Raw genomic sequence first — 20,341 nt, 5'->3', positions numbered from 1 at the left:
CTCTAATTGATACGTCAGTTCCACATTCACTCCTGAATAACTTTTTTATTATTGTGGTTTCACAACTTTACCATAAGTAAGATTTTTCTGTGATTTGCTCTCAAGTTATATATTTTGTATACTTAATTAGAAAACAGTGCACACAAAATAATTTTTTCTATTGTTTCTGTAGTATTTTGTAGACGCCTATAAATTTTATCTAAATTTGCATATTGAACCCTAGGCTTCAAAAGAATGATTAAAATCGCCTGAAGATCCGAGGTTTGATGATAAATAAAACCTGTATTGGTACCTGTGATACTGGCACTGTATTTCGTTGGTATTTGATTGATTCAAAATTCAAATTCAAAAATACTTTAGTGACCCCAAAGAGAAATTAAATAACTCATACCATTCAACTTCTTCAAACGTATTATTTATTAGTTATTGTTATTTATACAACAATATGCAGCATTGCACTCGTCTAGAGTAAACACGTGGATTGAATAGTAAATGAATTTAATTAATTAATAAATGCACACAAATCCGACCCAGTGATATATATTTTTTTGGAGTTTTGTATTTAAATCTATCAGTAACAACTGACTTTCCAAGCATGGAATAGCCTGACGCAATTAGAAGAAAGCTTATGTCCCTCGGCGGATGCCGTACATGTTGTGGGTAGGGCCTTAACGGATGACCTCCACGGTCGTCCAATTAAAAAATAGAATACTCCCAGAGAGCCAATCGCCGCTGCCGTTCTTCACCTGAACCTCCGCTACGCACCGCACATGCGCAGTCTGTCTCAGCGTGTCACGCGTGTGGAGGAGGTGCGGTGACAGAGCTGTAAATCCTTCCTCGGAACCGGCAGAAACTGTGCTTTAATTCCTTCTCGGTACCATGTCGTGGCTGTTCGGACTGAACCGGGGCCAGCCCGAACCTCCTCCTGGTCTGCCGACCCAGCCTCCACCGCCTCCTCCGCCGGCTGGAGGCTCCGACGGCGGTGGAGATAAACCCAAGGACAAATGGAGCAACTTCGATCCCACCGGGCTGGAGCGGGCTGCCCTGGCGGCCAAGGAGCTCGACAAGTCCCGTAAGTGTTCCGAGAGGTTAGGGGTGGGTCAGCGCAGAGCGGTGTGGATTTATTACATCTGCAATATAGCAAACAAGTAAAAATATGCTCATGTGCATCCTGATCCATTCTGCTGTTCAACCCAAGTGATGCAACAGTCTGGATCAGAACATTTGTTGTTTGTTTTTAATTTATTTTAATTATTTTTAAGTATCTTTGTTCTGTGTAACAATTTTAATTTGTGCTGCAGATCTGCAGATTAGATCTTGATCTCTATGGGGCTATAACCTGGTTACATCAAGAAAAATTAATTATAAAATGAATAAAGATTAACCTGTTTTTAGTGTAATTAGTGAATTTAACCATTAACAAAAATAAGCTTAAACTACAACCACGTGTATTCAGTGAGCGTGCAAAGGTCACAACCTTGCAGTGGAGGTTGCTGCAGGTGTTGTACCTTGTCGTTGCATTGCACCTTTATTCCATCACTTTACCCCAAAACATCTACGTATTTTATATAATAGACCATAAAATTATGCATAATTGTAAGGTGGAAGAATGTAATAAGAAAGCTGAAAAGTGTGGCATGCTTTCATACTCTAATCGTAAATAAAATCAAATGTGATTAGAGCACTCAAAGTTGTACTTAAGTAAGAGTAGCACTACTTGGACTTATTTCTACTCAAGGCAAAAGTTTTCATTCAAAAAAATTCTCAAATAAGACGGAATAAATATTGAGTTTTTCATTATTTTCCAGGTGTGAATGGGGAAAATGAACTGGTATGAAGAAAACATCAGTGATTCCAGCCATGTATTTTTAGTGTTACATTCTCTTTTTTAAGTTCAAATACACAGAAAAATACCTTTAGTCCTACATTAAGCCATCAGTAAATCTGCTTTTTAGGTGTTACAGAGGTAAAACAAATTATTTTCATAGTCTTTACTTGGATATAAAACACACTTGAATGATATGGGGTCCTGGTATATTTCAGTACCACATTTTGAAAATATTAAAATCACACCAAAGAGTGAAAACTTCATTAAACTGATTTATTCCCCCCCCCAGTTATGTATTTGCAATGAATTTCTGTGCACTAGTTTGCTTTACAGTTGATCTGTTAAGCTACGATAATTAGCGTTAGCACTGTTTAGATAATATTTGTGTTGATAATAAGACATCCTCTGAATTTAGAGCAACTTTTTGCTGTTTTTCTCTGCCAGGTCATGCCAAAGAAGCGCTGGAGTTGGCCCGGATGCAGGAGCAGAGCACTCAGCTGGAGCACCAGAGTAAAATGAAGGTACAAAGACGCGTCGGGCTTTAAGAGCAATAAAATATAAGACATTTCTAACAATTTTGTTTGCAGATTTCCTTTGCTTTTTGATTTATTGTCGCATTAAAAAGTTTCAGATCATCAAACAAATTTTAATATTGGATAAAAATAACCAAAGTAGAATATAAAAGTTGATTTAAAACGACAGTTTCATTTATTAAGAAAAAAAGGTATTCGAAGCAACTCGATCCTGTGTGGAACCTAATAAGTGCCATCAAATATTTGTAAAACAGGCTGTTTTGTACGGCGGCCTTTCTTTTGTATTAGGAGTACATTACTGCCGAAAAACTCTGAGATTAATCTCATAAATGTTCTAGAAAAAGGACATTTGTGAGTTTCAAAAGTTTAAAATGTCCTTGAAAATTTTTACATTAATTTTAGAAATTTTCTAGACAAAATAATTAGTTTGAAAAGTCAAAAATTATCTATAAAATATTCATACATTTTGACATTAAACTCAGACATTTTCTAGAAAAAAAAAATTGGAAAATTTCCAAAGGTCGAACATTTTTGATTTTCTGATACTTTTTCTTGTCTAACTGTCAAAAGTACAGGCTTTCTAAGACCTGTATTATTAAGATATATATCATGTATGAAGAATTTGTCAAGGAAGGTGTGAAAAATTACTAATTTATATAGACACATTTATCATAAAATTATGAACACAAAGTGTAAAAATGCTCTGTAATTTAAGATCTAAATGCATAAACACCCTGAAAGCCCTCTAGGAGTGTTTTACTGTTTGAATGTACTTTGTAAATAATTTTTGTAGCATTACTAGGTCTTACGGTAACCTTTTTATCATGAAAACAACATAGAAAAGCCAGATTCTTTACTTTTAATGTCTGTTTATGAAGCTTTTTGTTGGGTTTTGACTTTAACAGGAGTACGAAGCAGCAGTTGAGCAGCTCAAAGGTGACCAGATACGCATCCAGGCTGAGGAGAGGAGGAAGACTCTTAATGAAGAGACAAAGCAACATCAGGCGGTGAGAACAGTGTTACTGTCGCCTTGCTGCGATCAGGTGGTTGAAGACGTTTGACTACCTTTTTGTCTTCTACCGTTTTAACAGCGAGCTCAGTACCAGGATAAGCTGGCCAGGCAGCGATACGAGGAGCAGCTGAGGCAACAGGTGAGGGCCTCATGTGCGAGCTCAGATGAAAACCCTTTGGAGCGAGACGCCAAAACATCTGAACGATCTAATTTCCCACCTTGCAGCAAATCCTGAATGAAGAAAACCTTCGCAAACAGGAGGAATCCGTGCAGAAACAGGAAGCCATGAGGAAAGGTAGGTTCCTCACTGCTCCGATCTTTTAAAACCTGCTGAGCTCGGGTTGATGGGGTCGCTATGCTGCCGTTTCTATAGCGACCATCGAGCACGAGATGGAGCTGAGACACAAGAACGAGCTCATGCGCATAGAGGCGGAGGCGAAAGCCCGAGCGCGCGTGGAGAGGGAAAACGCAGACATCATCCGAGAGCAGATCCGACTGAAGGCGGCCGAGCACCGGCAGACCGTCCTGGAGTCCATAAAGTGAGTTTCATTCAGAAAGTGTTTGTTGTGCTCAGGAGCAGACAGGCGGACCTTGTTCAGGTGTTCTGACTGCTGGTGTGTGTTTACACTCAGGACCGCTGGTGCCGTGTTTGGAGAAGGATTCAGGGCCTTTGTGTCCGACTGGGACAAAGTTACTGCCACGGTGAGCGATAAGTAAAATATTCAACCAAAAAACAAACAGCTGAAATATTATAACTAAACCCAAGTTTCAGTTAAATACATTTAACACAATAAAAGTATTTCAGTTTCATATTTCAACTATCGTTAAATAAAACATCTTATGGAATATTAAATAAATACATTATTTATTGAACTCTGATCCAAAACAGCAGTTTAGCTACTTAACGAACAGCTACACGTTGGTGGAATCAACTAACCAGCTCTTTGGTTACCTAGCAACTTACTCACTCTTTGGTTGCTGAGCAACGACTTGTTGAGTAACTTTCCCAGTGGCAGTTTAATGTTTTGCTACTGTGCCTCATAACTGCTAAAAAAAAAGCTGTGGATAAAACAGAAAAAAAACTTTACTCGCAATAAAATTTCTCTTTTCTTGTAATCCTAAAATGTTCTTCTGGTAAAATTGCATCTTTATTCTGCTAATTTTATGACTATATTCTTGTAAATGAAACAAAAATCCTCATAGTCTTGACTCTTATACGTCCAAATCACAAAGGGGATGATTGAAATAAAAGCCACTTTTTGAAAATATTTTCTGTCATTTGTAATGTCTTTTCTTATTAAAGAAAGTAGAAAAATAGATTAAAATCAGATCTAATATGAATAAGTCATATAGTTTTATTTTTAAGCCACATCACCCAGCCCAAGTTGCTGTTTTTTTTCTTTCTCATTTACATATGTTTTCTTGAGTAACCTCTCTGTTCCCTCTACTAGGTGGCTGGCCTGACCCTGTTAGCTGTAGGCGTGTATTCAGCCCGAAATGCAACAGCAGTAGCAGGACGCTACATTGAGGCCAGGCTTGGAAAACCGTCTCTGGTGCGTGAGACGTCCCGGTTCACCGTGGGAGAGGCCATCAAGCATCCAGTCAAGGTGATAAAATAAGCACAACGTCGTTTACCTTAACTTTGTGAATCACATCTCATCAGGCTGAATAAAAGCAAATCCTGAATCTTATTTATGTGTTCAGACAACAAAGCGCCTGAAGAGCAAACCTCAGGATGCGCTTGAGGGAGTTGTGCTCAACGTAAGTGGATTTCATGAGTAAATGCTGCTGATTTAAAACGTTAAAATATTTTGTGACGGTTGCGTCTTTCCCTCCGCCAGCCTACCTTGGAGGAACGTGTGCGTGACATTGCCATCGCAACAAGAAACACGAGGCAGAACAACGGCCTCTACAGGAACATCCTCATGTACGGTCCGCCCGGCACGGGAAAAACCCTGTTTGCTAAGGTACAGCTGGCACCTGAGAGCGGAAAACGTCAAGCTCAAACGTGTGTAGTTAAGATCAACTGTTGTGTGTGTTGAGTAGAAGCTGGCAATGCATTCTGGGATGGACTACGCTATAATGACCGGCGGTGATGTAGCACCCATGGGTCGGGACGGTGTGACGGCTATGCATAAAGTTTTCGACTGGGCCAGCACAAGCAGACGGGGGTACGCTGCTAAAGAAATACAGATTATTGCAATGTTGTTCAGGGGGGTTTAATTTCCCAGAGAATAAAATAATCCAACACTTGTTTCTTTGACAGGCTGCTGCTTTTTGTGGATGAAGCTGACGCATTCCTTCGCAAAAGAGCCACAGTAAGTTTTTCCACCGCTGGAACTTTTCCACTTTTTGTAATTTTACAACAAAAACAACTCTGGCATTCTAATTGGGATTTTTTTAGTATTCAGATGATTCATGTCACAAGAAAAATGTCACATTCTGTAGATTTTATTTAACCAGTAAACCTTTTAATACAGTAATATAAATACATCAAAATCCATGGCAGACTTTTCAGGTTTTCATTCATAGCAAAAGTTAATTATTATTAAGACTGGAGAAAATTGCAGAAAAAATGTATTGCGATGTAAGCGTTTCATGTCGGTCGATATCAATAATTATTTATTTGGTTTTTGTTCTAAATATCTGGAATATGACCAGTGTAATGGTGTGACCATTCCTGTTGTTATCAAGTTTTCACTTTACACCGTTGTTTTTTTTATTTTTAAGCAATTAAGAGGCACAGAGGCAAAACCTCAAACTCATGCTGCACAACTTACTCAACAGTTGTTGAGTAACAACAGTTACTCAACAACTGGTTACCTAGCTTGGTTACCTAGCAACTCTTTGGTTGCTAGGTAACCAAAGAGTGAGTAAGTTAGTTGATTCCACCAACATTACTTAGGCTTGGCTTTGAGAGGTTCAGCGGCTACACTTTCTTTTTGCCTACATCTCCCAGAATTCTTTGCGGTTATGGAGTAAGTGGAAATTATAGAAAATTCTATTGCACATATTGATATTGATTTATTGCGATATATATTTATTGTTACTGATCCAGCCCTACATTATGATTTCATAGTTGTGTATTTACATAAAGTACCTTGAAAATAAATTGAGGTTTGGGTTAATGTGAGCAAGTCACAGAGCTGTGAATACAAGACATTTCATATCACAACTGAAATGTTGGAAAATTCCTGTGGTTAGTAGGAGGCTGTAATGTAGAGGAAGTTGCAATTAATCACCTTTTACTCTCGTCTTTGTAGGAGAAGATCAGTGAAGACCTCAGGGCCACTTTGAATGCGTTCCTGTATCGCACTGGAGAGCAGAGCAACAAGTAAAAATGTGTTTCTCTCGCAGGTTTTGATCTTCTCCCAACATGATTAAAGTTTAATTTCTCCTGTACTGTAGGTTCATGTTAGTGTTGGCCAGTAACCAACCCGAGCAGTTCGACTGGGCCATCAACGACCGAATAGATGAGATAGTGAATTTCGCTCTGCCGGGTCTGGAGGAAAGGGAGCGACTGGTGCGGTTATACTTTGACAAATACGTACTGGAACCGGCCACCGGAGGGCGACAGTAAGTACCGACTTTAAACATCGCAATTTAGTGGTAATTAGTGAGATAGAAGCGGCATACAATTAATAGTCGATCAGTGATTTATTAGATTAAAATTAGTTGAAAAGGATTCAAAAGTAACATCGCTTCAACCTTCTTTTAGTGTTGTAGTTTGGCCGCCATCCAGCAGAGGGCGCTGTTGATCCCCATTAGGTGAAGCAAGTTACAAAAACAAAGATTGCGGCGGTGTCTCAGAAAGGAAAAGAGGAACTGTCCAAGCAGACTCTGTTGTGGGATACAAAATGCCACTTCATGTTTTGAAAATTAAACACTTAATTTGTTCCTAAATTCAGCCGAGCTGCGTCGTCTACTGGAGGTCTGGATGGGTGATGAAGGCGAGAATGTGCTGACGCAGAAAAATTGTCACGACTGTGAGAAAACATGAGGCTAAGCACGGTTGATATTTTTTTAGGGCTGTTGCGAGTTAATGCACTTTATGTTTAACAAGTTTAAGTTTTCAAGAGCAACTATAGACGGTACTCCTGTATGAACATTTCTGTTCACATTTTAATCTCTTCATCTTTTATTTTTCTATTGAGCAGCCTAAGATGTTTCTGTTTTTTGCTATGTATTACAAATAGAACTTTAACAATGTGAGAAAACTACAATTTTCAGTTTATTAAGTCGGTATTTAATACAGCTGACACAGATTGTCAACATTTATGTATTTTAAATTGGCATATTAGGAAAAATGTAGCCCTTTATGTTATGGAAAGACAGTGGGACCGCTTGATAAAACAGAAAATGGCTGCTTATTAATTAATCGTTAGTCGATTGATAAGTTCAATCAACCTTAGATGAACTAATTAATCGATAACTTGAGTCCCTAATCAGTGCATGCTTTGTGTTTCTGTGAAGGAGGCTGAAGCTCGCCCAGTTTGATTACGGCAAAAAGTGTTCAGAGATCGCCAAGAGGACGGAGGGCATGTCAGGAAGAGAGATCTCCAAGCTGGGTGTGGCCTGGCAGGTATGCTTCCCTCAACCATTTTGGATAACTTTTCTTTAAAGTACAACATCTTAAGAAATTAATCATTTCTTTACTCTCCAGGCTGCAGCGTACTCCTCCGAGGACGGCGTCTTGACAGAAGCCATGATCGACGCTCGGGTGGACGACGCCATCAAGCAGCACCATCAGAAGATGGACTGGCTCCGTGCCGAGGAGGAGGCAGCGAAGAGCCTGACGCCTCTGCCTGCCGGGGCTGGAGCTGCCATAGGGAAAATGGGTTTCACTCTCCCTCTCAAGGAGACGCCTCACGCTCAGGAGGTCATCGCTCCAGTCTTTGAAATAAACACACAACCAGAATCAGCAGAGGCCAAACGTGTAAACTCAGTTATACAAAACTGTGTAGATGTTGCAGAAGCCGAGTCTAAAAAAACAGAGGATGGTTTAACCGAACCTGACAGCGAAGACAAACCAGGAAAACAGGAGAAGACCGGCTCCTCTCCTCCGAAAGACAGAACCCCAGTCTGAGTTATAACAGGACTGTCTGGATTAGAAAGATTAACACTCTGTCCTCTGAACTAACTGGTCTGAGACTTCATGTCAAAGATGGCCGAACTGAGACAAGATTAGTTTACGGTTGGGAGAGATAATTAAGTCTTCGTAACACAACTGATGCCTGAATCTTTAATTTTCATATGAAATGTATACAATGTAAACAAGTAGTTTATGTAGAAACAAGACCATGTGTTTGTCATTATACTATTATGAATGTTGTGCAAAGTCATGTTTCTCTGTAAGAATAATTAAAACCTTTTTTTAACAAACGGTTCTATTTTCATGTGCAAATAATGTTTTTGAGCCACAGCAACTAAATGGTAAATATAGCTGAATAAGGCTGTTTCTGATCTAGAGGACCCTTATCTCATATGCAATCATTAATCCATTCACATACTGATGGTGATGAACTACACTGTATCCACAGCATTTAACAATCAGCCATGTGGAGCATGAACTCCTGTTAAATGTACAATGATTAGCTGGATGTCTAATGGTAATCAGTTTGAAGTCAAACTCAGCTGGACACTATGACTGACAACCGCATTATGATAGAAGGGTTTCACATAAGTTATATTAATTTAGTTTTTGTTTTAAATATATGAAATACTGTCAAAATCGTGACTGTTTTAGCCGCTTTTTCACCCCACGCCATTTTTATTTTTTTTATTATTTTTAAGCAGCTACGAGACACGGTGGTGACTTGACGGGTTGTTGCTAGGTAACCAGAGAGCGCGTGAGTGTTAGTTGTTGCTACTCGCCTAGCTTAGCTAGCCTTGAGACGTTGATGGGCTAAAGCCTTTCCTGTGCCTACATCCCCCAGAATGCTGTACTGTTAGTCGGAGGGGTATCGGCGCCATCTTTGGTGTCCACAAACACAACCGGCGAAAACGACATACTCGCAGATTTTTTAAATCTAAGTTAGCAATGGTACGAACTTGCTGTGTTATTGGGTGTAATGTTAGGTCACACGACCGCAGCTGTAAAAAGATAGAAAACGGACTTTCATTTCACAGTTTTCCTGCCTGGAAACAACGCGAGGGGGCTAAGGTATCTGAGCTAACAAAAAGGCGACGAATGGCCTGGATATCAGCGGTCAGACGTCGTGATATCTCAAACGGGTCGTTATGTTCAATTTTCGCTATTTTTTCCATGTAGCGTTTCTTGGCTTCTGGGAGAAGCTTTTCGCGATATAGCCCACTTTGTTTCAAACTGCTTTTCAGCATTGTGGAAGAGGAGAATCCAGCGCTAACTCGACGAAAACACCGGAAAAAAATTGTTTTGGTCTGTGGACACCAAAGATGGCGCCGAGCGACGTACGTCATACGCTGTGACGTAATCTCCAAAGCTCTATTAAAGTTATTGAAGATTCTACTTTCTATTGTTATTGATCTACGCCAAACAGTATTTTGAATTAGAACCTGTTTTTATTATTTACATACATAAAGTGCTTTGAGAGACTAGTATACTATATATTTAGTCCATTTATATTTATTCAGTGGATGAAAACTAAAAGATCCCATAAAATATGCAGCTGTGTGTTGATTAACAGAATAAGGAGGTTGAGTTAATGCTGAAATCTGCTGGCTTTCCTTAGAAAACTTTTGAATGAATTTGAGTAATTAACAGCTTATAGATCAGTTGGAATGCATGTGTGATTGAACTTATTTTATTTGCAAAGTGCCTCTAACATTTGTTGTCAGTTGGCGCTATATAAATGGACTGATTTTAATTGAATAGTCATTAAAAATGTCATTTATTTCAGTAGTAAGTTCACTAAGTGAAGCACATTTTATATACAACTTACACAGAGATTGATGTTTAAAACCCTTTATTTCTGCTTATTTTGATTTTCTGCTTACAGCTAATAAAAACGACACTTAAGATTAGAATATTACATCGGGATCACTATATCTGAACAAAAGTCCCGTTTCTCATAGTTTTGATCCAGCCTGTTTTCATCTGGTTTGAATATCAGAACTAAAAGTCATTTTGTTGTTGCTGTGAGAGTTAAATTGGCTCTTAGTTCATTAATCTATTGTTCACTTAGTCTGAACTTCTGAGTCGACACACACACAACTCTATCAGAGTTGTTGCCTGTTGCATTTGACTGGAGTTAAGACAAACAGATTATCCTGTTTTAAATCCAATTGTTTGCATTTGAAAACATTGTAACCTTTACTGACTGTAGGTAAAATCAAGATTACCGACATGCTTAGATAGAAAATAATTTGAACCTGATAAGACAGAGAAGGATTTAAGTGCATGAATGTCTTCACTGGACTTTAACTGAAATTTGGAGGATAAGAAAAAGGGTAAGCAAAATTTATTGTAATTTTTTTTCCCTCCACAAAGTCAGGAACATGTTAATCTAACAGTCTAGGTCTTAATGGCTGCTCCAACTTTCAGAAATCAGAGAAAACGCAATAAAACAAAGTCAGTAAAACGTCTTACATGTCTCCTTTAGTAGATTCATTTGTACATACAGAAAAATCAGGCACTCAAGAGTTGAACTTGCAGTTTGAAAATAATTACATTGCTTCAATTCTTAAACATTTACAAAAAAAATACTATGCCCTGAAAGACAGCATTTCAGAGTTTAAATATAAATCAGCACATTATAATGAAACCCACCGCAGGAGCACCTCTGAGATGTCTTTGTTTGGTTATTCATCACTAGCCCACCCTCTTTAACTTAATTCAGATTATCTACAACACACGGTGCACAAACAACATATACAGTTCAATCAACGTTTCTCCTGTGTAAACACATGTACACGGTCTCATACCAAAATTAAAATTCTCATATTAAACAAAAATGCAATTTAAAATTAAACAAATGAGCTGTAAATGTGCTCTACTCAACAAAGAAGAGAAAAATGAGAGCGGGTCGTGGGGGAGCTGCGGGTCGTGGCTCTCCCTGAGGAGATGTGGTCGAGTGATTTTATTTTGGGTCAGGGGAGGACCGCGGCCGAACCCTGATCTAGAGGAATAAAGGCATAATGAGAGCAGCGAGTCCGACCTCTGCAGAGAGGAACAACCCATCATAACCATTACTTCCAGTAGCTCTCAATCTTTAGGTCCTGGCCCAAAGCGTTGAGCTCCTGTGCACCAATCATCAGCAGAATACGCAGCCTGCTTCTTCTTATTCTATCGACTGATTGCTTGGGGTCTGGGTGTGTGTTTATTGCAAACTTGTGTCATGTATCAGTAGAAGCAGACGGTGTGGAGAAAAGGCCTGTTGCTCTTGTCCTCAAACTCCTGCAGGAGCTCGTCGATTTCGTTCTCCATGTCGTCCGTGTGTTGGATCTGATGACGACGACGAAGATGGAGACAGCTTAGACACAGATTAACTGATCACGGGCTGGTTGAAAGTTTTAATAAACTGCATATTTGATGAAGAAAATCCTGAATTAGATACTTACACACTGACACAACTCGCAGATGAGGAAGGCTCCCAGCGTGGCCTCCTCGTGGTTGTCCTGAATGTCTACATTGATTACATGAACTGGTTGTAACGTCTCCTGCTCTCTTGAATTCAAATCTAGAAAAACAAAAACAAGTCAGGATGTAATCTTTTTCAAGTGTAAATGCGATTTATCAGAGGTTATAAATAAGAATCTGTAGTCAGTGATTTGATATTTAATAAACAATCTCACCCTCCAGCACTTGGTCATAGACTCTCTCTTCACAGGTTATGACCAGGTCGAATTTATCCTTGCACAACTGAAAGCGCTCTGGTTTTGCCTTGATGCGCTTGTTGCGGTCCAGCATGTGTAAGATCCCATTCTGTGTATATCTGATAGGTGAGGAAGTCAAGGAAAGCAGCAGCAGCCACAAAAACAGAACAAAATCACCTCCCCCCACAGCTACACACACAAATGTATGTTTTAAAAAGCCTGAGACTACTGCTCTTCAGAGAAAAAGGGAAAAATGCTTTGAATGTTTAAAGAGCAAACAGCGCCCTCTGGTGGTGACGTCAATAACTAGGCCACAATTTTAAGAGAAAAAAAACTGGACTTCCTGTGAAATAAAGTTTAGACAACTGTTGCCATTCAAGAGTTTTAATTAAAATCAATATTTTCAATACGTCACATTTTTCCTCCATCTTCTACTTACAGGTTATTTAATTTTTTTGTAACTATATCACAATCTTCCTACTGCATCCCAAATCAGGCGTTTGCACAAGGTTCATAGGATGTCTGTGCACCTTCTGGTCTAAAACTCATAAATCTGATTTCAAGGGTTTAAAATGTGGACAAGCAGAGAAACAGTTTGATCTTCTGGCTACCAAACACTAAATCAGAGGTCTTCAACTAAAGCCCTCAAGGTCTGATGTCCTGCAACTTTTAGATGTTTCTCTGCTTCAACCCACCTTAGTGAAATCAAGAGGTCATCAGCAGGACTATGGAGAACTGGACTGCATACTGAAAGGTGCTTTATGCATTTGATTCTGGTGTGTTGGCTCCAGGAAACACCTAAAGGCTGCAGGACACCGGACCTCAAGGACTGGAGTCAAGACCCCTGATTTAGAGTTTCAGCACAATTAAAAAGAATAAAAAGAAATGCAAAACCTTTATGAAATAAATCATTGCCTTTTTAGGGTTATATTTTGAGCTTTTATAACCTTGATAGTTTGAAAGTGGCTTTTCCAAATATGCTTTAGGTATAATCCTAGAGGTTAGCCTAATAGAGAAATCACAAAAAAAATGAAAAAAGGATTACTTCACAATTCACATTTTTTAACTTTAAAAAATGATGCATTTTAGGTGTTGGAGAGCATAATACAGCTCATGATTAGAGAATAATTGCACATGAGCAAGGTAAAAAACAAAGCTAAAAGTTTCATTCTTTTGGTGCTTTACATTTTGAAAATCCTTTTGTTCTGCAAGTCCTGTTTTTATCTTTAAACTTTTTATAGTTTACATACAACATTGAACTTTAAAGATGTTTGATACACCTGAACTGACAATTACTAAATAATGTCCCTTCCATTATAAGAGCATCTATCCATGTGAGCCTGAACACTTCAAATTGGCACAACTTTCACATTATGTAAAGTTTTTAAACAACTTAAACTGCATTTTTTAGGTTAGAAATTTAAAACTTTTTAAAGTCATAGACATTAAATTATTCAGGGGCAAAAGGACTAAAAATAAGTAACATGGCTACTGGAAAACTGAGAGCATTAAGCTATAGAAAACAATCCTAGAGTAATTTTTTCCCCCACATAATTACAGTTTTCCATAAAACTTACCCAGGATTACTTACCATTAATATAAACTTTACCCCAAATATAGTTATTTTTACACTACAGCTTTAAACATGAGTTTTCATAGGACTTCAAATATGTATGGTTTTGTTTTCCAGCATCATACCTGCTATCCACAGAGGTCGTTTTTTCTTTTTTCACCCACCAAAATAAAATCTACTCACCAGGTTGTGCAAAGAACCAAGGCACTAGAAACTGATCATGGTGCAAAAAAACTCAAAAATAAAACATAAAACAAGGGGGTGGGAGGGTTAAAAATAAAAAGCATCTAAAATATATATATAAAAACAAATTAAATATAAAAATGACAAACAGGTTACTATTGCCAACAAAATCCACTTACTGTTCTAATGCAACTGCTGATTGCAAGGTTATTTTCACACCTTATTTTACAACCATGTGTCAAACATTTTCAGACTGCGTTTGACTTGAGGAGCTCCCATTGTTTGTGCTGTCCCAAGACGACCACCTAGCCAAACTCCAAACAAACAATACCATCCATGTAAGACTTTCAGATGGGTCATGTTTACTTAGGTGTGTGTGTGAGAAAGAGCGAAAGAAAGGGGAAAAAATGAGTGCGAAGGGGATACAGTTCCTTGTCCTTTCGGACCAAGTCGTTGTACATCTGTTCATAAGTTGTTTTGAAGTCATACACATTAGGTTTATCCGGGGATGGACCAGGTAGCTTCACATGAGACCCAGTCCCAAATGATCGGACGTCAAATCCACGTTTGCTGTAAAAAAGGAAAGAACAAGAGAATAAATACATTAAAATCAATTTTGTCAGCAAGATAAGCGATCGTCCTATCATAGACTGTCAGTTTTTGATTAAAGTGTAGAAATCCTTCTTCCCGTGCTTTAATTATAAAAAAAAAAAAAAAAACTTTATTGTAAAGCAAACTATTCCTATTAAAAACACACAAGGGCAGGAAACTCCTCGGATCGTGTTATGAAAGAGCTGAATGACCGGAGTTGCACAACTGCAGTTCTTCTGGAATATTTCCGTCCAGGGGGCGCTGTTGTCAACATGTGAAGCCGGGGGGAAACGATCTAATCACTAAGGCCTCGTGTTTTAAAATCCCTGCGTCTGTTTTTTAAAAGAAAAATCAGTTCGGTTGTTTCCTTCAACCAGCACATGTAAAGCCGTGTGAACAGGATGTGTTCAGGGTGAGCTACACCCTCGGCGGGACACTCTAGAAGTGAGTCCATTGTTAGAGAGCGATAAAGGCCCGACGGACCGACACCGCGTCGGTACTGGTTGTGACCGGCTGGGAAAGCCCCTCCATACAGCACAGGTTCACTTGGAGTTGGTTTTCTTGTTCTGTCTCGTCTTCCTGGCGGGTCGTCTTTACCTGAGGATATTGTGCGCTTCCATACTGCGGTTCTGGTTGCTCGAGCAAACAACCGCTACACGCAGCGGCTGGCTCGGCATTGCGACTCTCCGGCTGAGACTAACTAACACCAGCGGTCAGAAACTAAAACGTAGTGGTTCTTTTGGTTCCTGTGAGGAAAATAAAACATAAACAATAAACCCCTACAGTAAGTTAAAAGGCACGGAGTTTCAACTACGAACACCGTGAGCACCGCTCCCGTTTATTTGAAGCAGGAAGTTAAAATGGCGGAACCAGAGACGCTGAAAACGGCTTTATAAGGTGATGTCATCAGGGGGCGGGGCTTCGTATGACGTCAGTAAAACAAACGTTATCCAAATATTCCTTCATTATTATTAAAAAGTAGAAGTAAAGGTGAAAAAGTCATTAGGCGAATTCAATACACGCAGAAGTATTTATTTTTAATAAATAATAAAAAATAAATAATTATTTTAAATAATTATTAAAAAATAGATTGAAATTTATATTTCATTTGTATCGCACAAATAGGGCCTTCAAGTTGCCATCTTGCCAAATAGGGCCTTCAAGTTGCCATCTTTAGTTACCTTGCCAATTATTACACTTTTGTACATGCTTATTTCATTATATTTGTTTTAAAACCATCTCTAGGTTAAACGGTGGGTACTGCAGTTGAATTTTCCTGTTGGTTACAAACGATACAGTTAGCAGATTCACTTTTTAGCACAGCGTTAAACGCAGGGGTGAAAGTATGGGGGTACGGTCGGGTACTGCGTTCCCCTAAAAGATTTAGAAGGGGTTCGCAGTACCTGCAAGAGAGGGGAGCGGCTGTCTGCTATAAAAAATCAGTGGATTCACTGTGCAGCTGTGACTGATTAGTTTTTCAAGAACAATCTAAAACATGACGTAATCAGTTAATAAATAACTTTTTTCCCACTTCATATTGTTTCTGAACTGTTCGTGCTTTGCTACCCAGGTGAAAAAAAAGTATACTTTAGTATACTAAATTTTAACATACTTTTATCGATGTACTTAAACTGTACTATTTTGGAACAATTAATTTTGTGCTTAGTATACTTTAGTAGTATTTAAATAGTATTAAATTACAACTAATAGTATATTTTAGTATACTATACGTACCTTTTTGGAACAACTTCAAGTGTACTTAAAGTATACTTTTTAAATATATTTCAGAGCTTTATTATATTTTGATATAATTATTGTATTTTGAGTGTAATAATTCTGTCTCAGAATTATATTAAAAATATATATTTAATATACTTCAAATATATTTTAAATATACTATTAATATATTAGTAATGTATTTAAATTACACTTAATTTTTATTTTTGATTTCCTGCTATTGATAATAAACTACAATTTTAATTACTTGTGAAAGTCTTTATTCCTACATACCTATTTGGTAAATGACATGCATAACTACACTACAGTACTTACATTGTTTTAGTCTAAAATTACATGGAAAGAGTAATTACACAAGATGTTCAACGTAATTCAAATATTGTTTTATTACAGACATTTTAAAACCGTCTAATTTGAATCAAAACATTATAAACTTAACATAAATTATAAGTTTTCAGGTCAAAAGGGAACACATGAACATGAAAATGTAAGTGTGACAATAAAACATGAAAGTGAGGATCAACGAAAGAACATTCCCGTTCACTGCACCTTACAGGAACCTACAAAAAAGAACAATAGAACAATTAGACAGAGAAAGAATTTGTATTTAAAGAGAACAGAAAAATGGCAAATAAAAAAATAATACTTACAATTTTAGGACGTGGACTCGCCATGTATGTGACATCATAAGAACTGATGATGATGATTGGGACCAGATGCCTGGGGTGGAAAAACATTTCTGGGTGTCTTCTTTGCCTGTTTATGTTAGAAGTAGAAAAAAATAGTCAGCAATGTCATAGAGTCAGTTGACGTTGGCATCAACAATGAAGCTGTTTTAAGTGTGGACTTAAGGAGACAAACTACCTTAAAATCTTTCCATCCATGATCTGAACACACTGATCCTTGCAGGGTGGTGAGGGGGGCTGGTGGTGCCCATCTCCAGCAGCCATCAGATGAGAGGCAGGGTTCACCCTGGACAGGTCACCGGTCCATCACAGGACCCTGAAAGCCAACAACAAATAAAATGTATGAAAGAGAAATGTTAGATTAACAAGGGGAACAATTATTTCCAGTTATCTTTAAGTCAAATGATGTTTATTAAGCACTTGGTGTTGGTAACACACCAGTTCTTGTTGTTGAAAATGTAGCTAGCTCCTCTTTGAAAAAACAAACGTACATTATGAAGACGATGTGGAGGTTCATCTTCAGAGCTGGTTGGTGATCTGGTGGAGTCAGAGCCTCTTCTGAGACAGAAAGTCTTTAGGTTTTCTAACACCTGATTGCTCTGGCTTCCTCTTTCATTTGCTTAGTTAGACTGCAAACATATATTGAAGATAAAATCATTGATGAACGAGTTAGAACAACAACCTCACAATATCAAAGTCTCTCTGTCTTATGGAGCTTAATTAAAAACAATTGCTTAATTGCGACTAAAGTATAAGTCAAAAGCCTCCATGCAGTTATAACATGACGCTGAATGATTCCTATTGTAATAATCATACAAGTTACAATAAAATTGATAAATTATTTATAAAACCAACGTAAGTTATATATCTGTACTGCACTGTTTATAATTAAATGAAGATAATTAATAAGCAAACTTACCACCAGCTAGCCACACTTAGCAGCCTTCATCCCTCCGAGCTCCTTTTGTGACACACATTTCATTTCCATCGGTTGCTGTCCCGTTGTGTTGTTCTCTAACTCGGATTAAGACGTCACCAGCTTGAATTTACCTAAATTAGTAACTATTGTCAAGGCCCTCTCTACTTTTAAGGCAATATTATGCGAGTAAAAATGGCGAATTTGAACAGCGTCTGTTTTCTTCCCTGCGTTCAAGTTTTTTCTTCTCTTTGTGGCGTGTGTAAATGAAATAATACCGCCACCATCTGGTCTGGAGTATTAACTGGAGCTAATGCCGTTGCTCATAAGGTTTTACATCACACATCTGTAAATTTATTGGATACTTTCTTAAAAATTACATTATGATTATAATTTTTTTATTGTATGCAATTTTAATAAATAGTAAAAGATTAAGGCACTTAAAATTCATACATATTTATTCATATTTTGTTCACTTAAAGTATACTTTTATTTAATATATTAAAAGTGTATTTTGGTACAATTATGTTTAAGTGCGTTTAAAGTACTAATTTCGAAATTGGTACAAGTGTACTTTTAGTATACTTCAGATAAACTTATAGGTAGTACACTTAATAATTAGTATACTTAAAGGATACTTTCACAAATTTAAGTATGTTTGAAGTATACTAAAGTATAGTTTTTTCACCTGGGTAGAGCAGGGCTGCAATACGTCGATCGCGGAAGGTTTTGAGTCGATCTCGGCAAGTGACAAACTGAACGCCGCCAGGATGCTGAGACCAGCACGTCCTCCTCTGATAACAACAATAATAATCATTCTAATTTCAACAAGGTGTTGCGCAATTCTGTGCGTTTCGGTTCCATTACCAAAATAACCAGCAGAGCAGAAGTTTAAAATTAACTAATCAACCACTGATGTGTTCATGAGAGGCTTATTAATAATCGCAAAATATCAAGCTTGAAAACCTAATATGTAACGGACCGAATGCTATGTAATCTCTGGTCGGCTTGCTGCACGCAGGCGGTTGCCATGGCAACGGGTATGGTTAAATGACCAAGAGAGTGGTTTTGAGTTGATCACATATTCAGTTGTTTTACCTTTGTTTACCTTTGTCTTGGCTCATCACAGCCGCTGTAGTTTCTGAACGTTCAATAAACGGCAAAACTTGGACAAATTATCTAGTTCGTTTGTGAGCATACGTCATTCACAACATATTTAACAAACAAATGGCTTCTACTGCGATAATTATGTGAAATTAAATTAATTGTCTTATATTAAAAAAAATAGTTTGGACATCTCACTTTTAGCTCAGAGTCTGAGAGGCTTTTCCTCTATCAAACTATTTTTATTTATTTTTTTTGCCTCTTATTTAGTGAAAATATTGATGTTGATGAGACTTAATGATAACCTTTTTCAGTCTTTATAGCTCCACTGTTGAAAATGAAAAGCTAACATTCACAAATGACATAAATAAAATAAAATCCAGTCCGACATCTGGTTTGAGGTGATTCCTCTGGAACCTGTTGGACGAAAAACATCCCAACTTCAGAAGTTGAGCTTTAACATAACAGAGCTCTGTGGTTCCTCCTATCAGTATGAGAGTCAGGGTGATGAGGCACCATGTTAGGAAGATGAAGTGGAAGCTGCAGGATCTTCAGCACAAACAGGTCATGATGCTACCTACTGATTATCCCTCTGTCTGGACACAGGATCAATAGAAACAGTTTAAAAGCTAAAATGAATGATTACATGCTAGACATGGAAAACTGGGACGCACTCCATGCCATGATGTTCAGGATTTAGGTCTCACGGCATCTCAAGGTGTCAACATTGCAGCCAGTGGGCTGAGGGAGGAAATACAGCTTTATTTTGTAGCAATTCAAGAACTACCCAGCTTTTATCGCTTCGCAAAAAAATTAATCGGCACAGAAACTCCAAAGCACAAAAAGAAGCAGTTTTTATATATCCATCCATCCATCCATCCATCCATCCATCCATCCATCCATCCATCCATCCATCCATCCATCCATCCATCCATCCATACACACACACACACACACACAGAGACACAGAGACAGACAAGACAAACAACTATGCACACACACTCACACCTAGGGAGAATTTAGAGAAACCAATTAACTTGATAGTCATGTTTTTGGACTGTGGGAGGAAGCTAGAGTACCCGGAAAGAACCCACGCAGGCACAGGGAGAACATGCAAACTCCATGCAGAAAGACTCTTGGAATCGAACCCAGAACCTTCTTGCTGCAAGACAACAGCTCTACTACCTACTGTCCAGCCCATTTTTATATATATATATGTTCATCGGGGCACTTGGGGCAGTCACCCCCAAACTGGAGCAGTGGCTAAAACAGATCCCAGGAACAACATCAGACATGTCAGTCCAGAAATGTGCAGTTCTAGGCACAGCCAAGATACTGGAGGAACCTCAAGCTCCCAGGCCTCTGGTAGAGGACCCAAGCATATA

General features: G+C 38.2%; 2 protein-coding genes across 2 annotated transcripts; one reads left to right on the top strand and one right to left on the bottom strand.

Moving 5' to 3' along the window:
• The first annotated feature begins 735 nt into the window (after positions 1-735).
• On the top strand, positions 736-8,760 carry atad3 (ATPase family AAA domain containing 3). Its single transcript, XM_008409774.2, has 16 exons — positions 736-1,072; positions 2,273-2,349; positions 3,267-3,368; positions 3,453-3,512; positions 3,599-3,668; positions 3,747-3,912; positions 4,006-4,075; positions 4,825-4,980; positions 5,078-5,134; positions 5,215-5,340; positions 5,420-5,544; positions 5,640-5,691; positions 6,637-6,707; positions 6,782-6,949; positions 7,847-7,955; positions 8,037-8,760. Exons 1-16 carry the CDS (start codon positions 880-882, stop codon positions 8,457-8,459), a joined length of 2,025 nt encoding a protein of 674 aa, XP_008407996.1. The 5' UTR covers positions 736-879; the 3' UTR covers positions 8,460-8,760.
• A 2,167-nt stretch (positions 8,761-10,927) lies between these two features.
• Positions 10,928-15,379, bottom strand: ssu72 (SSU72 homolog, RNA polymerase II CTD phosphatase). The gene is made up of 5 exons (XM_008409775.2): positions 15,111-15,379; positions 14,349-14,492; positions 12,146-12,285; positions 11,912-12,030; positions 10,928-11,795 (listed from the first exon to the last, which is right to left on the bottom strand). Exons 1-5 carry the CDS (start codon positions 15,188-15,190, stop codon positions 11,694-11,696), a joined length of 585 nt encoding a protein of 194 aa, XP_008407997.1. The 5' UTR covers positions 15,191-15,379; the 3' UTR covers positions 10,928-11,693.
• Between the last annotated feature and the right edge of the window lie 4,962 nt (positions 15,380-20,341).

Source organism: Poecilia reticulata, linkage group LG5 (assembly GCF_000633615.1).
Source record: "Poecilia reticulata strain Guanapo linkage group LG5, Guppy_female_1.0+MT, whole genome shotgun sequence".
In the NCBI taxonomy this organism is placed as follows: domain Eukaryota; kingdom Metazoa; phylum Chordata; class Actinopteri; order Cyprinodontiformes; family Poeciliidae; genus Poecilia; species Poecilia reticulata.
Note: the sequence above shows the minus strand (reverse complement) of the source record. Positions and strands in the feature narration are given on the sequence as shown.

What these genes read in the sequence shown, in the direction of transcription:
- ssu72 (XM_008409775.2), bottom strand. Translation starts at nt 15,190, where the DNA reads ATGCCGAGCCAGCCGCTGCGTGTAGCGGTTGTTTGCTCGAGCAACCAG. An exon ending in GTCCGAAAGGACAAGGAACT is followed by an intron (nt 12,286 to 14,348) that starts GTATCCCCTTCG and finishes CTCACCTATCAG; the next exon opens with ATATACACAGAATGGGATCT. An exon ending in CTATGACCAAGTGCTGGAGG is followed by an intron (nt 12,031 to 12,145) that starts GTGAGATTGTTT and finishes TTGTTTTTCTAG; the next exon opens with ATTTGAATTCAAGAGAGCAG.
- atad3 (XM_008409774.2), top strand. Translation starts at nt 880, where the DNA reads ATGTCGTGGCTGTTCGGACTGAACCGGGGCCAGCCCGAACCTCCTCCT. An exon ending in ACAGGAAGCCATGAGGAAAG is followed by an intron (nt 3,669 to 3,746) that starts GTAGGTTCCTCA and finishes CCGTTTCTATAG; the next exon opens with CGACCATCGAGCACGAGATG. An exon ending in ACCGTCCTGGAGTCCATAAA is followed by an intron (nt 3,913 to 4,005) that starts GTGAGTTTCATT and finishes GTTTACACTCAG; the next exon opens with GACCGCTGGTGCCGTGTTTG.